This window comes from Chaetura pelagica, unplaced genomic scaffold (genome assembly GCF_000747805.2).
Source record: "Chaetura pelagica isolate M959 unplaced genomic scaffold, ChaPel_1.0 scaffold562, whole genome shotgun sequence".
Classification (NCBI taxonomy): Eukaryota; Metazoa; Chordata; class Aves; order Apodiformes; family Apodidae; genus Chaetura; species Chaetura pelagica.
Genome location: NW_009952307.1, coordinates 85,809 through 99,361, shown reverse-complemented (window position 1 = coordinate 99,361; position 13,553 = coordinate 85,809). Strand labels below are relative to the sequence as shown.

Here is a 13,553-nt window from a genome sequence, read left to right as displayed (position 1 = left end):
GATAGGCTGAAGCTGAAATAAGATACTTCTAATGCCAGGGACATTAACTGGGACCAAAGGAAGTTATGGATTTTCTGGGTTTTTTGTCTCAGCCCGGAATGCTTTTATGAAAATACTTCTATCAAATGCTGGTGATAGGACCTGAGGAAGGGAAGTGATGGCAGGGAAGGAAACACATGGGTTAGCCTTGAAGGTCTAAGGGTTCCCTTTCAGCCTTAAACCCTTACTCCACAGACAGTCCAGCTGAAGGTCTCTGATCTGGGAATGAAGGGTGACACAGGCCAGACTCCCACATCACCTGAAATATCATAGAATGGTTTGAGCTGGAAGGACTTTAAAGATCATTGAGTTCCAACCTCCCTACATGGGCAGGGATACCTCCCACTAGACCAGGTTGCTTATATCCATGAGACCAGGGTATGAGGAGCAGAAGGCACTAAACCAAAATGGATTCTGCTCCCCATCTACTGTGTGAAGACTGGCACTCCTCACAGCACCATGTGAAGACTCAAGAGAAAGTAACACCTCTGACTCAGCTACTCTTTCTCCCTGGACCTCTCCCACTAGCACTGACTCACTGCTTTGCTGAGGTTGATCCATTTGGACTCATCAACACACCCTCTTCTAAGAGCTGCGATGTTGGGTGAATGGAAGGTAGGACTGTGAAGAGGAGTAGGAGCTCTGTTGTGCTGCCTGCTGTGACGGAGAGGGCTTTCAGCCCACAGGGAGAGCTAAACCCAGAGCCAAAACCAGGGGCAACAGCTGCAGCTGCTCAGGCATGGCAAACATCCTCCAGCCCTGGCACTGGTCATGCTTCTACCAGCTCCCAAGGGATGTGGAAGCCAGAAGGTTTGGGTCTGTCTTGCAACTGTTGGGGATCATGATCCATTGCTATAGCAACAGGAGCTCACATGACCACTGTCTTTAAAAAGAGCCCCTGTTTGTGGCATCCTCTGTAGGCAAACTATCCATTATTTATATCTCGGCATGTCTGAAGCACAATTTGTATCCCCACCTCATTAATGAATGATGACACCTTGACCCGCTCTATTAAGCAAGCTATGCTAGAGCCAGGGCAGGCTGCCCTCCTGCCTCATGCTGAAGTAATGGCAACCAAGCCAGAAACCAGTGAAGAACATTACCTGAGTTTGAGCAGTACCAGCACAAGGCAACACCAGCCACGACACTGAAACAGGCCAGGAAAAACACTGGACCTGTGGGAAGCAGGAAAGGAAAGACATTAGGACAGAATAGAGCACTGGAAACTTAGTTCAGGTCATAGATCAGCAATTGCTATTAATATGCACAATTAAGTGTATTCAAACTAAGCTAACACATCCACAATTATGTATGTTCTGTAGCTAATGTACTATGAAGCACATTTCCTACACTGCAATTAAGTTTTGCTACAGTTGCTCTGACACTACTCACAGGTCACCTCTGTTCCTTTAGCAATACCCTGTGAAATCCAAGTGAAAGCTTCCTTAGATGTTTTGTGTCTCTAAAACTCTCTAAAAACCCCTTTAAACACTACAAGAAAATACTAAGCAGAATACTGGGAGCTCAGCACACAGTGCAGCACATTACTCTGGCCCAGTGCCCTGCCTGGGGACAGCAGTAGAGCAGATGAGACTGCAGCCCCTTAGAGGGGAATTTTTAGGGCTTTGGTTTTACCTCATGGATGCTACACAAATCCCACTTTAATGACAGGAGCAAATATTCTTGTCCCTCTTTACAATTCTGCTGGAAGCTGAAATGTAGAGACACACACACCTAAAATACCTCCCACTGGAAACTTTTCCCTCATGTGCCTGCCTGGACCTACGTGCAGTTTAATGCTGATGTTCACTATTGATGTTCAATAAAACGTTCAAATTCACAGTTACTCACAGACAAAACCTCATCAAGATGTGTATCTGCTTCTTTATTATCTAATATTCTATTTGCATTTACTACTTCATTATGAATTTAGTTACAACTAAACTTCACCTGCCAATTTAAAGACAAATTGAGTCAGTAGAGCTGACCACAGGGACAAGGACATTGGGGAGACACCAAAGGAGCAAGGATTGGGTTGCTCCTTTGGCCGCCAACTCCCAGTGAGAGTGGCTGGCAGCCAGACAACCTTCAGCCTGGGGCCAGCTCTTTCATCAGCATCAGTAAGAACAGAAATTGTTTAATGTTCTTATTTCCAAGCACCTTCTCTGTTCTTCCTGCGCTGTTAACGCTACAGTCAGCAACAGTGCTGAGAAAAACAGCACCTTGGTCCACAGTCCAAGTAGCAACACCCCAGGCAAAACCAGACCTGGAGTTTAACTGTGTTTCTGCCCCTCCTTTCAGTTTTCTCTCAAGGGAATGCTGGCAAAAAGGCATAGTTCATAGAGAGTGCTTTTAGTCTGTCCTAAACGAACCCAAATTTCTAACTGAAATATCGGTTCAACTGAAATGATAGAACAGTTTGTTGTGACTTTTGAAAATTCTTCAGCTTTCTTTCAGGTCTTCAATTCCTTTTCAAAATACCTATCAATGAATAAAATATTTGCCTGTGCAAGCTGGGCATTGAACAAAAGAGTGAAAAAGAAAAGAAGATGTTTTCCTCAGGAAAACAGATTGAAAGTTCACCCTTGATCATCTTTCATCTTCCTTTCTGTCTCTTTTTTCAAAATGATTTGTCCTTAAATTGAAAGCTTAGAAAAACCTCAAAAAAATGTAAAAGTTATATATAAAAAAATTTATGGCCTTATGCAGAACAACTGTAGCAGCAGCTGAACAGACCTTAGTATTCAAGCACTGATGAGATCCTAGGAAATTAATAGTTTAGCTGTATCAGTGTGCAAAAAATACCACCGTAAATATTGCTTAAACTCTACAGTCTCTTGAAATTCCTGACACTGGTTTCTTTAACAGCAGCTCAGTACATTGTCCTTCATTAATTCCACTTAACTTGTGACAGCAAAGACATAATAAAGCAAACAATTTGTTACATGAAATGCAAATTACATGATAGAATAAATTGCATCATAATCTGAAAAGCCATTCCATCCGGTGACACTGTAGGCATTTATTTACCCCTGTCATTTAGCATATATTTCTCCTTGTCTGTGTCTATCCCTGTGGAATCTGTGGTCTCTAGAAATAAAAGCAACACATGAGAAGTTAGTTCTCAGCTCAAGCAAACAAACAAACATAATCAGCACATGCAAAATTGTGCAAAAGGACACATTTAAAAAAAATACCCGATTTTGACATAAAATATGAATCCCTCCAAAGGTAAATAATTGCTATAGATGGATCTGGATATGTGTTGATCAAAAGCCAGAGGCACTGGAATGCAATAATAGGAATATAAAGAGCTGCAGCAGCACCTCTGAGCTGGTTAAGCGCTAACCACGTAAGGAACTTGACACTTGTTTCCCAAGAGAGGAAAGCAGAAGCTAATCCTTCCACAATGCCAGGCACTTTCATTGTCATAAACACAATCTAATTGTTAATATAGGTGCTAATCTGAAAACACTCCTAGAATGTAATGATTCTGGTATTGAGGGACTCTCTGGGCATTAACGTTCTGGCAGATGAAGCACTTGGAACAAGCTGCTTGGTGCAGATTATTGACCTGAAATCTGGCCTTGGCCAAAGACACAGCTTCTGTGAAAGTCTGTAGGCACCATGTGCTAACATCTTGTGCAAGTAATTTTTCCCCTCTATCTTTCTGCAAGCTCTAGTGGAAAAGGAGGTTGACCTTAAGGCAAGATACTCAGTAGTCAGCAACAATAAAGCTGTTCCTGCTTTGGGCAGAAAGACCTGCAGCTCTTTCAGGGATGCCTTTGCCATACAGATCATAGGGTCATGAAAGGTCTGGGTTGGAAGGGACCTCAAAGATCATCTAGATCCACCTCCCCTGCATGGGCAGGGACACCTCCCACCAGCCCAGGTTGCTCCAAGCCCCATTCAACCTGCCCTTCAACACTGCCAGGGATGGGGCAGCCACAGCTTCCCTGGGCAATCTGGGCCAGGCTCTCACCACCCTCACAGTAAAATCTTTACTCCTAATGTCTAACCTAAATGTTCCCTCTTCCAAGTTTTAAATCACTGCACCTTGTCCTCTCACTACATGCCCGTGCAAAAAGTCCTGCCCCAACTTTCTTGTAGTCCCTTCAGGTATTGAAAGGCTGCTACAAGGTCTCCCTGGAGCCTCCTCTTGTCCAGGCTGAACAACCTCAATTCCCTTAGCCTGTCTTCATAGGGGAGGTGCTCCAGCCCTAGGATGATTTTTGTCGCCCTCCTCTGGACTTGCTCAAGGAGCTCTATGTCCTTCTTATGCTGGGGGCCTCAGAACTGGACACAGTATTTCAGGTGGGGTCTCACAAGACCAGATGTGCAGATAACCTTGTCTGCAGAAGGTGTTCAACACCAAAGGACTCTGCTGTTACCATAAATGCCAGAGGAATGACTTTCCTGTAATGCATCATGAATCTGCCAATAATAAAAAAAAAGTTAAAAAAAAAAAGAAAAGGTGAATTCTCTGAATTTGCCTGTCACTAGGGAAGAACCTGAGACAGTTTGGTTTTAACTTCTGCGTGACAATCTGGAGCTGGGTGAGGTGCCTTGGCAAACTGCCCTGTACCCCAAGGAGGACATGCTGTCAGCCACTGTGAGACAAGGAACATCATCTCCCATGCTGAACGTGTCCCTCTGCACTTTGGACAGGCTCTCTCTGGGTGATCCTGATCTGATCCTTGATCTTTTGAGTCTGTGTCAGCACTGAGAGAAATTAAAAGCTCTTCCAAGTCACTTGGAAGCTCCTGTTGAGCTCCACTAGCTCTGCAGCTACCCGTGCTGTGTGCCCTACTCACCCTCTAGTGGGATTCAGAGACATTACTGAACACTTACTTGCAGTATCAGACTTGAGGCCAAGAAACTTTTTTCTAGCACAAAATGTAAAGTTCTTCTAAAAAAGAAATATTTTTAAAAATGCTATCTGTAAAAAACATTCTTCATATGTACAGTTGCATGTAACCTCTTAGGCTAAGAGAGAGCTTTTCCCAAAGAATAAAACTGTTTGCAGTCCTAGTTTTAAAAGCTGCACAGATGTTTATTGACCATTCAACCCAGGATGCAGACATTGGTTTAGTTACCAGAATTCATAAGAAGCAGCAAATATATTAACACAACTACCTCATTATTTCCATCTTGGGCCAATATAAGGAAATTGCACAATCTTAGCAGGTAGCAGCATATTCACTCAGTTATTTAAATTATTCTCATTGTTCTGAGGATGGTAACATGAGAGAGCGTAGCAAGATACAGCGAAATTAATGACTTGTGATGGCTACTGGAGTCCCTTTGTACAATGCAATGGAGCAAAACAGCTTTGGGGCACCACAAAGAGGTCCATTTTTCTGTGAAGCACTTCTAGCACAAGTACTTGTCACGTACAGTCAGAAGATGGGAAGCCCTGACCCTGACTGCTTATGTGGCTACCCAGGGAAAAGCTCTCTGCAGTCACCACGTACACCAGGGGCATGGACAAGCACACCTCTGCTCCTTCCATATGGGATGCAGTCAGGCCTTGGCTACTGTGCAGACAAATGTTGTGGAACATTTTCAGAAGTGGCTTGCAGAAGGTCTTACTGAACTTTAACAGAGCTTAAACTCTTAAATTATCAACACACTCTAGAAATTTTAATTCTTATTGACTACGCTAAGACTTCTTAACTCAGCCTGGCAGAAAACCCTATTGCTCTTGAGCTCTACCTGAGTAAAAACAATAGATCCAAGATGATTTTATTTAAGAGCCTGTTCCCTCAAAGGGTATGACTTGTGCAAGGTGAGTGTCAGACCAAAAACACTGCCTGAAAGCTGTTGGGAAGCTGAATCAAGTGGGATTCATGCTTGTCTGAGATCTGTGGCAGAGATGGGCCCAGATTACAGGCCCATTAGCCTCACATCAGTCCCTGGAAGCAAATCCTCCTGGGGACTGTCACAAATCAACTGAAGCACCTGACTGGGAAATGCCAACATGGATTTACCAGGGGCAAATTATGCTTGACAAACCTGATCACAAAGTCACCCACTCGGTTGATGCAAGGGAAGTGGTGGACATTGCCTACCTGGACTTCTCCAAGGCTTTTGATAGGGTCCCCACAGACTCCTCCTGGAGAAACTGACTCGTTACAGTGGTCTATGTGGTGGGTGGGGAACTGGCTGACAGATCATACCCAGAGAGTGATTGTAAATAGTTCCTCCTCAAACTGGCAACCAGTCACAGGTGGGGTCCCCAGGGATCGATATCAAGCCCAACCCTGTGTAACATCTTCAGAAGTGACCTGAATGTTGGGATCAGGAGCACTCTGATGAAATTTGCTAATGACACTAAGATGAGTGGAAAGGAAAGTGGAAACTCCAGAAGGGAGGGCCACCCTCCAGGATGACCTAGACAAGCTGAAGGAGTGGGTGAGCAGGAACCTTATGAAAGTCAATAAGGAAAAGTGCAAGGCACCTGGGAACACGTAACCCAGGAGTGCAGTTCAGACTGGGATCCATCTGGCTAGAGAAGCAGCCCTGTGGAAAGGGCCCTGGGGGTCTTGGTGGATAATAGGTTCACCACGAGTGACCAGTGAACTGCAGGACAAAGAAAGCCACAGGGATACTGGGCTGCATCACCAAGGGCATCAGCAGCAGAGATCAAGAAGTCATCATCCCCCTCTGCTCGGCACTGGTCAGACCAAAGCTGGAGCACTGCCTTCAGTTCTGGTCCCTGCTCTGCAAAAAGGATGGGACAGGCTGGAAAGGGTCCAGAGAAGGGCCACAGGGATGATCAGAGGACTGGAGGACCTGCCATATGACAAGAGGCTGAGAAAACTGGGTTTGTTCAGCTGTGAGAAAAGAAGGCTCAGGGGAGACCTTATTACCATGTTCCAGTTCCTAAAGGGTGGCTCCCAAGAAGATGGACACTCCCTATTTACAAGGAAAAGACAAGGAGTCATGGACACAAGTTGCTCCTAGGGAGATTCCAATTGGACACAAGGGACAACTTTTTCCCAATGAGGACAGTCAGACATTGGAACAGTCTTCCAAGGGAAGTGGTGGATTCCCCCAAATTGAACAGTTTTAAGTCTCAGCTTGACAGGGTGCTGAGGAACCTCATATAAACTATAGTAGTACCTAGAAGGGTTGGACCTGATGATCCTTGAGGTCTGTTCCAACCTGGCATTCTAGGATTCTATAATCAGATCTTCCCAGTTCAAGAGGGTGTGGGTATGGACATGGAAACCTGGGGTAACCTGGCAGCTTCCCTGAGCGGGCAGGAAAATAATGCAGCCTTCCACCAGCTGTATTTGTGCTGAACAGATAGAAAACGTGTCCTTCCAAACAGAAGGCAAAACAAAGCTGGACCATGCATGGTCTTCAAAGGTAATGGCAATTTTGGGTGCCTTTTTCCCCTCCAGAAATAAGTAGTATGTTTTCTCTTTTTTAAAACGTATGGACTTCTGGTGTAACTCACTGGAGTGACCCATGTGTCTAAAATTATCCCTGGCACCCAACTGTAGAGTTTCTTACAACTACAAATCATTTGGCTGGTGAAACACTCTTGCTGTTAGATATGTTATAAAGATTTCTTCAACTGCAGTCCCCTTGCAGCTTCATTAACTCAAACTTGGGAGCTTTTCCTCAAGCAACCTCAGTATGCAGGATGCCCATCCATTCAGAATCAGGTTCTTCTCTCCAGTTTATTAGGCAGGGGGGAAAAGCCAAACACCAACACACAACAAGCATTGCCCCAGGTTGGCAAGTCAGACTTGATACTTTTCCTTACAGAAATCACAGAATCAGAGAATGGCGAAGGTTAGAAGGGACCTTAAAGATCATCAGGTTCCAACCTCTCTGCTATGAGCAGGGACACCTCCCACTAGACCAAGCTGTACAAGCCTCATACAACCTGGCCTTGAACATCACCAGGCAGTGGGCATCAACAATCTCCCTAGGAAACCTATTCCAGCACCTTACTACTCTCATGGTGGAGAATTTATTCCTGATGTCTAACTTAAGTCTACCCTCTTTCAGTTTAAAACAGTTACCCCTTGTCCTATCACTGCCCTCTAAGGCGAAAAGTCTCCAGCTTTCCTGGAGCCCCTTCAGGCACTGGAAGGTGCTCTAAGGTCTCCCCAGAGCCTTCTCTTCTCCAGGCTGAACACCCCAACTCTCTCAGCCTGTCTCCAGAGCAGAGCTGCTCCAGCCCTTGGGTCATCTCTGTGGCTCCTCTGGACTCTCTCCAACATCTCCAGGTGCCTGCTGCAGGGACACCTCCTGCTGCTGTTCCTTCCTCTCTTTCCAGGAGGGCTCAAGGACACTGTACTGTTTGAGCCTCAGTCCTTCTGAAGCACATACATGTTTATTTGGGGGCATCTTTACAGACATTGGCCAGGCCAGTCAGCTGCACAAAGCAAGTCCTAAGTGATTAATCTCACAGTTCATCATTGCAAAGGCCTACAAATGCCTGCTTCATGTTCAACTGGACTCAACCAGGACATTTATGAATTGAAGAAAAGCCAAACTTCTGGGCCACCAGAGTTCTGAGCTTAACAAGTTTCAGGTTTAAAACATTCTTATGTGTTATAAGTTAGAATAAACACAGACGAAATAAACGAGCTACTAAGAAGTGATGGTTATGGAAAAAGAAATTGTACTTCATATGAGTTATATTGTCTTACATGTTACGCTTAAGCAGTTTAAAAGATTTGTTTCATATTTCAAATCAATCAAAGAGTTTTGGACTGGCCACATAGTCAACAAACAACAAGAACTATGCAGTCAAATTCTCTTACAGCTTTTGGAAAATTCCAGTCAGAAGGAATTAAGGTATACCCCAAAATAACCCTCTTTGGGTTATTTAAATAACCAAAAGCTCATGTGAAATGAGATTTTGTGATATCCTGATGAGGAAATCCACAAATCAACCAACTTACAAATCAACTTACTCAAGATCTTCCTGCTTGGCAGATCATTATACAGCTGTTCAGCATTGATCTGCAGAGCCCTGTAAAACTCTTGACAGTGTCTGTCTCCTTTCTTCTGAAGGTGCTTTATCAGATCTGAAAGTCTGGTATGGAGTGATGCCTTTGGATTCCTGAACTGCAAGAGAAAACCACCCATCAGCAGAGAGACTGGAACAGCTGGTAAATGATTTAACACCACTTTACACTATGCCAGGGAGTGAATATATGGTGCTTGTTTAATATTTCCTAAAAGAACAAGCCAAAAATTTAAGGGGAACCTAGAAAGGATACACATGCATCATACAACAACCTCTGAGACACTGAGCTCCATCTGGCCAGCACCTTGATGCACAGCACATTGCCTCTGCCTTCCTACACTCTCTTCTCTGTCCTGATGAAGTGACAGCTACTCTGTGCTTGAGGTTTTCTCTGCATTCAAAGGAAAACAGTACTCACTACTCAATAATTTGATCCCAAAAGCTGTTGACAGAAAGCAACAAATTTTGTTAAAGTTTCATGTTTTCAAGTTTCCCCTTAGTTGCCTAGGAACCATCACACAGAAAGGTACTTTATACTGCTTATACTAGTCCAAATACTAGAGTTCATCACCCCAAGGTTACATGTTTCATTGTTTCTACTACAATTAACTGCTGTTGCACAGTTGCACACCTACAAATTCTCATTACTCAGGCAACATGACAAGAATCTGCATAAGAAAAAACATTTTTCTAGTCCAAAATGTGTTGAGTATTAGAAGTCCCTACACAGAGAATGGAAATGTGTACCCAGCCTTGCACACATCAAACCCATGTCAGCTTATCTGACAAACATCCAAAGCCACACTCAGAAAAGCATTCCATTTCAGAGCAGCACAGCAAATAACCTTTGGAGTACACTTGGGATCAACTGCTGCTCTAGGGGGACAGGAATGCAACCTACCTTACAGAACACTCCTTATCACAGAATGTCAGGGGCTGGAAAGGACCTCTGAGTATCAAGTCCAACCCCCCTGCCAGAGCAGGACCAAATCTAGGGCAGATCACTCAGAAAGGCATCCAGACAGGTCTGGAAAGGCTCCAGAGAAGGAGATTCCACAACCTCTCTGGGCAGCCTGTCCCAGGGCTCTGTCACCCTCACAGGAAAGAAGTTCTTCCTCATCTTGAGGTGGAACTTCTGTGCTCCAGTTTGAATCCTTTGTCCCTCATCCTGTCACAGGGCACAAGTGACAAGAGCTTGTCTCTGCCTTCTTGATGCCCTCATGTATTTACAGACATGAATTAGATCCCCCCTCAGTTTTCTCCTCCAGACTGAACAGCCCCAGGTCTCTCAGCCTTTCCTCATCAGGCAGGTGTTCCAGCCCCTTCATTACCCTCGTAGCCTCTGTTGGACTCTGTTGGATCCAGTAGATCCCTGTCCCTCTTGAACTGGGGAGCCCAGAACTGGACACAATACTTCAAGTGAGGTCCCACCAGGGCCCAGTAGAGGTGGAGAAGAACCTCCCTTGACCTACTGGACACACTCCTCTTAATGCACCCCAGGATACCCTTGGCCTTCTTGGCTCAAGGACATGTTGTTGTCTACGGGACACAGCTGAGACTGTGAGCTTCCTAAACACTCCATGGAGTTGACAGAAGCTTGTCTGGATCTGTGTGAAAGCAGTTCATTTCTGTCTGCTAAGTGCAGAAATTGCAAATAACCTTTCACACATTCTTTATGCGTTTTTTTTAAAGTTCTTGAGGGAATGAGATGATGTTTAATTGTGCAGGTCACACTGCTCATCCCAGATATGTGGCTAGACTTGCTCAGCTGATGATCAACCACTACTCTATGCCACCAAAACTCTATTTGTCCCCATGGAGTTTGATTATGAGAGAATTAGATCTATTATTAGATCTATTCTTCCTCATGTCAAAATACTGATTTGTCAACACCCCAATCCTTGTACAGCCAATGAAGTCAGAAGAGCACAAGTCCCAACTGATTAGTAGGGTCTGGGAAGATTTTAACTGATTTCAACTGTCACTCCACACATGTTTAAAACGTCTCTCTCCCTAAAAACAGCTACCCATTTTTGAAAGCTTCATGCCAGAGAGGGCAGCCTTCCTCCATACTTCCACCACTGGAAGATGTTACTACCTCCATCCACTCCACAGAGCTTCCACACCTATAGGTGGGACTAATTCTCTGCCAATACTCAGAGCTCTTAATAATATTAATCAGCAACTAAAACTGATTAAGCTAATAAAGATTATTTTGTGGCCACAGCTGGATGCGGCACAGATCATCTGACATGACACTCCAGGCCCATGTGAGGAGGCAGGCGTGCAGGTCACACTGTGGGATGGAGTGGCTCTAACACAGTGTGCTCCTGCAGGCACAGGGCCAGGGCATTCAGCTCCCATAACCACTTGGCACAGGGAACGTGCCAGCCCTGTGACTTCTCCTCTGATATGGGATCCCAGATACAACTGGTCAGCAGTGAGAGGTAAGAAAGACTGGCTGCATGTGGCACCAAGAGTCAAGTCAGGAAGAACAACGCAACATTCAGAGACACAATAAAATTCACCAAATTACCTTTTCTGCTTCTGCATTGGTAAGAATTTGGGGATAGACTCTGTTCAGCTGAAGAATAATCTTATCAACGACTTGCTCATTCAGTCTGCTATTGCTTGTAAGAAAATACATGTCATGCTGCAGCCGATGACAATACGACTGATCTGGAAAGAAAATAACACAAAGAACAAACGACAGCAGTTGATTAGCAAGTAATTTTTAAATTCTGTATTTCTCCTCTTCCTAACAGTGGTTAAATAGCTAAAATTAAAATTATCATCATGTCATTTTAGAACGCTGAACTATCTGTTAGGGAAACACAACATAGTCATGTGCTTTCAGAGACCCATCCACTTAAAATGACACACATTGGAACTGGAACACCAGGAACAGCATCTCTGCCCAAGAGCCATGAACTTTTTTTGGGGAAGCACTTCTGCCTTCACTTCAGGCTGGAGGGGGCAGAAAGGGCATCCAAAATGCAAGTACAATTTAACCATGAAGTACACTCAAACACACATACAAATAAAACCTCTATTTTCCTATTAACCCAAAACTCCACAAACACACAAATCCCAACTTACTGTTGGTTTAGAGGTCATTTCCAGTTTGTCAGTGATGGATTTTGCAGGAGCACAGCTTGCCCTACAGCTGTCTGCCTACAGTCTCTTGACGAAGATACAGGCAGAGGTTGGTTCCAGGAGTTACTGTGCCCTTACCACCATGTCAGAAATAAGTGTTACAATGTCAGCACAGCACTTGAAAACCTAGCAGCACAGAAAACAAAACCAGAACACCCCGCTCCTGTCATCACACCCCCAGCACATTCCCCTTTAAACCAAATGCATGGGTTTTACTATTTTGGCTACCAGAATACACATGAGCATCAGTCCTTTGTGCTCTGCAATTTACAGGATATAAACAAAATAATGGAGGAAAAGAGCCAGAAAACTCTGGCACAATGCACTGCACCTACACACAGCCTTTCTATGCCATGCTTGGGTTTTTTGTACTACACTGTCCTTTTCCTGTAGCTGTGCAGCACACATGGCGTGTACAGGAAAGAGTTCAAGAGAACCTCTCAGCATGGCCATCCCTTCTATTCAAACAGCGACTGGCAAAGAGCTGCAATTCTACAGGCACAACAGGATTTCAGCCACATTCTCACTTTCTAGACCAACACCATATTGTTTCCATGTGTTTCTAATGCCTGCCAAGGCAGCTTGCAGCATAACCGTCAGAAACGCTGCCCTGCCATACCCGCTGTGCAACGCCCTTTTGCTGCAAGAAGTTCCACGTTATCTGATTCAGGGCTGAGATCAAACTCCTCTTCATATCAACTCACTGGAATGCACAAAAGGCTGAGGCAAGAACTGGGAGACTGAAGTTGTGGCTGTTCGTGCAAACTTCCTGGAGAATGAAGTGCCACGCTGTGTGCAGCTTCTTCCTCTTTCTGCTTCTGCTACACGAGTCAGTGATTCTCAGCATCACCAACAACTCTGCACCTTCTGCAAACTTACAAAAACATGCATTAAAACAGGGTTTTACCTGTTTTACCAGAGCAATTAATGTTAAAATAACACTGTGACATTCACACAGGGAACTACAGCATGTGCTAAAAGCATGACAAGGATCCAGCAGAATGAGTATACAAAGTAAAAGAAATGAAGGCTCAAACTGTCACCTCCTTCCCTGCTTCTTGCTCTGCTGCTGACCTGTGGTTTGTTACCTGCCCCTGCACAAGCAGTGAGCAGAAGTCTATCAGCAGCAATTACACCAGTGCAGTTCACTAGCCAGAGGCAGCACTTAAGCCAAGATCGCTCTCTGAGCAGTCAGGAGCACTGCATGTCCTTGCAGCACTCTTCATTTACACACACACTTGTTAAATAATCACCTGTCCCACCCAGGGCTTTTTGCTGCTGCCTGAAACCTGTGTGCTGGTCAGACAGTTGTCAGCATTGGAAGGGCCCTCTGAAGATCATCTCTATACTATGGGCCATGAGA

The 13,553-nt window shown here is 44.7% G+C and overlaps 1 protein-coding gene across 2 annotated transcripts in view; it reads right to left on the bottom strand.

Moving 5' to 3' along the window:
• Positions 1 to 11,708, bottom strand: part of LOC104397804 (chromosome unknown open reading frame, human C9orf89) — a 12,601-nt gene extending 893 nt beyond the window's left edge. The window contains exons 1-4 of one of the 2 annotated variants that reach the window (XM_010007813.1): positions 11,571 to 11,708; positions 8,979 to 9,132; positions 3,070 to 3,129; positions 1,143 to 1,214 (exon numbers count right to left, since the gene is read on the bottom strand). In XM_010007813.1, coding sequence (XP_010006115.1) covers positions 1,143 to 1,214; positions 3,070 to 3,129; positions 8,979 to 9,132; positions 11,571 to 11,681 — 397 coding nt within the window. In that variant the 5' untranslated portion in view covers positions 11,682 to 11,708. The remainder of the gene's footprint in view (positions 1 to 1,142; positions 1,215 to 3,069; positions 3,130 to 8,978; positions 9,133 to 11,570) is intronic. The other variant, XM_010007812.1, reaches the window with a different exon arrangement.
• Positions 11,709 to 13,553: the final 1,845 nt, after the last annotated feature.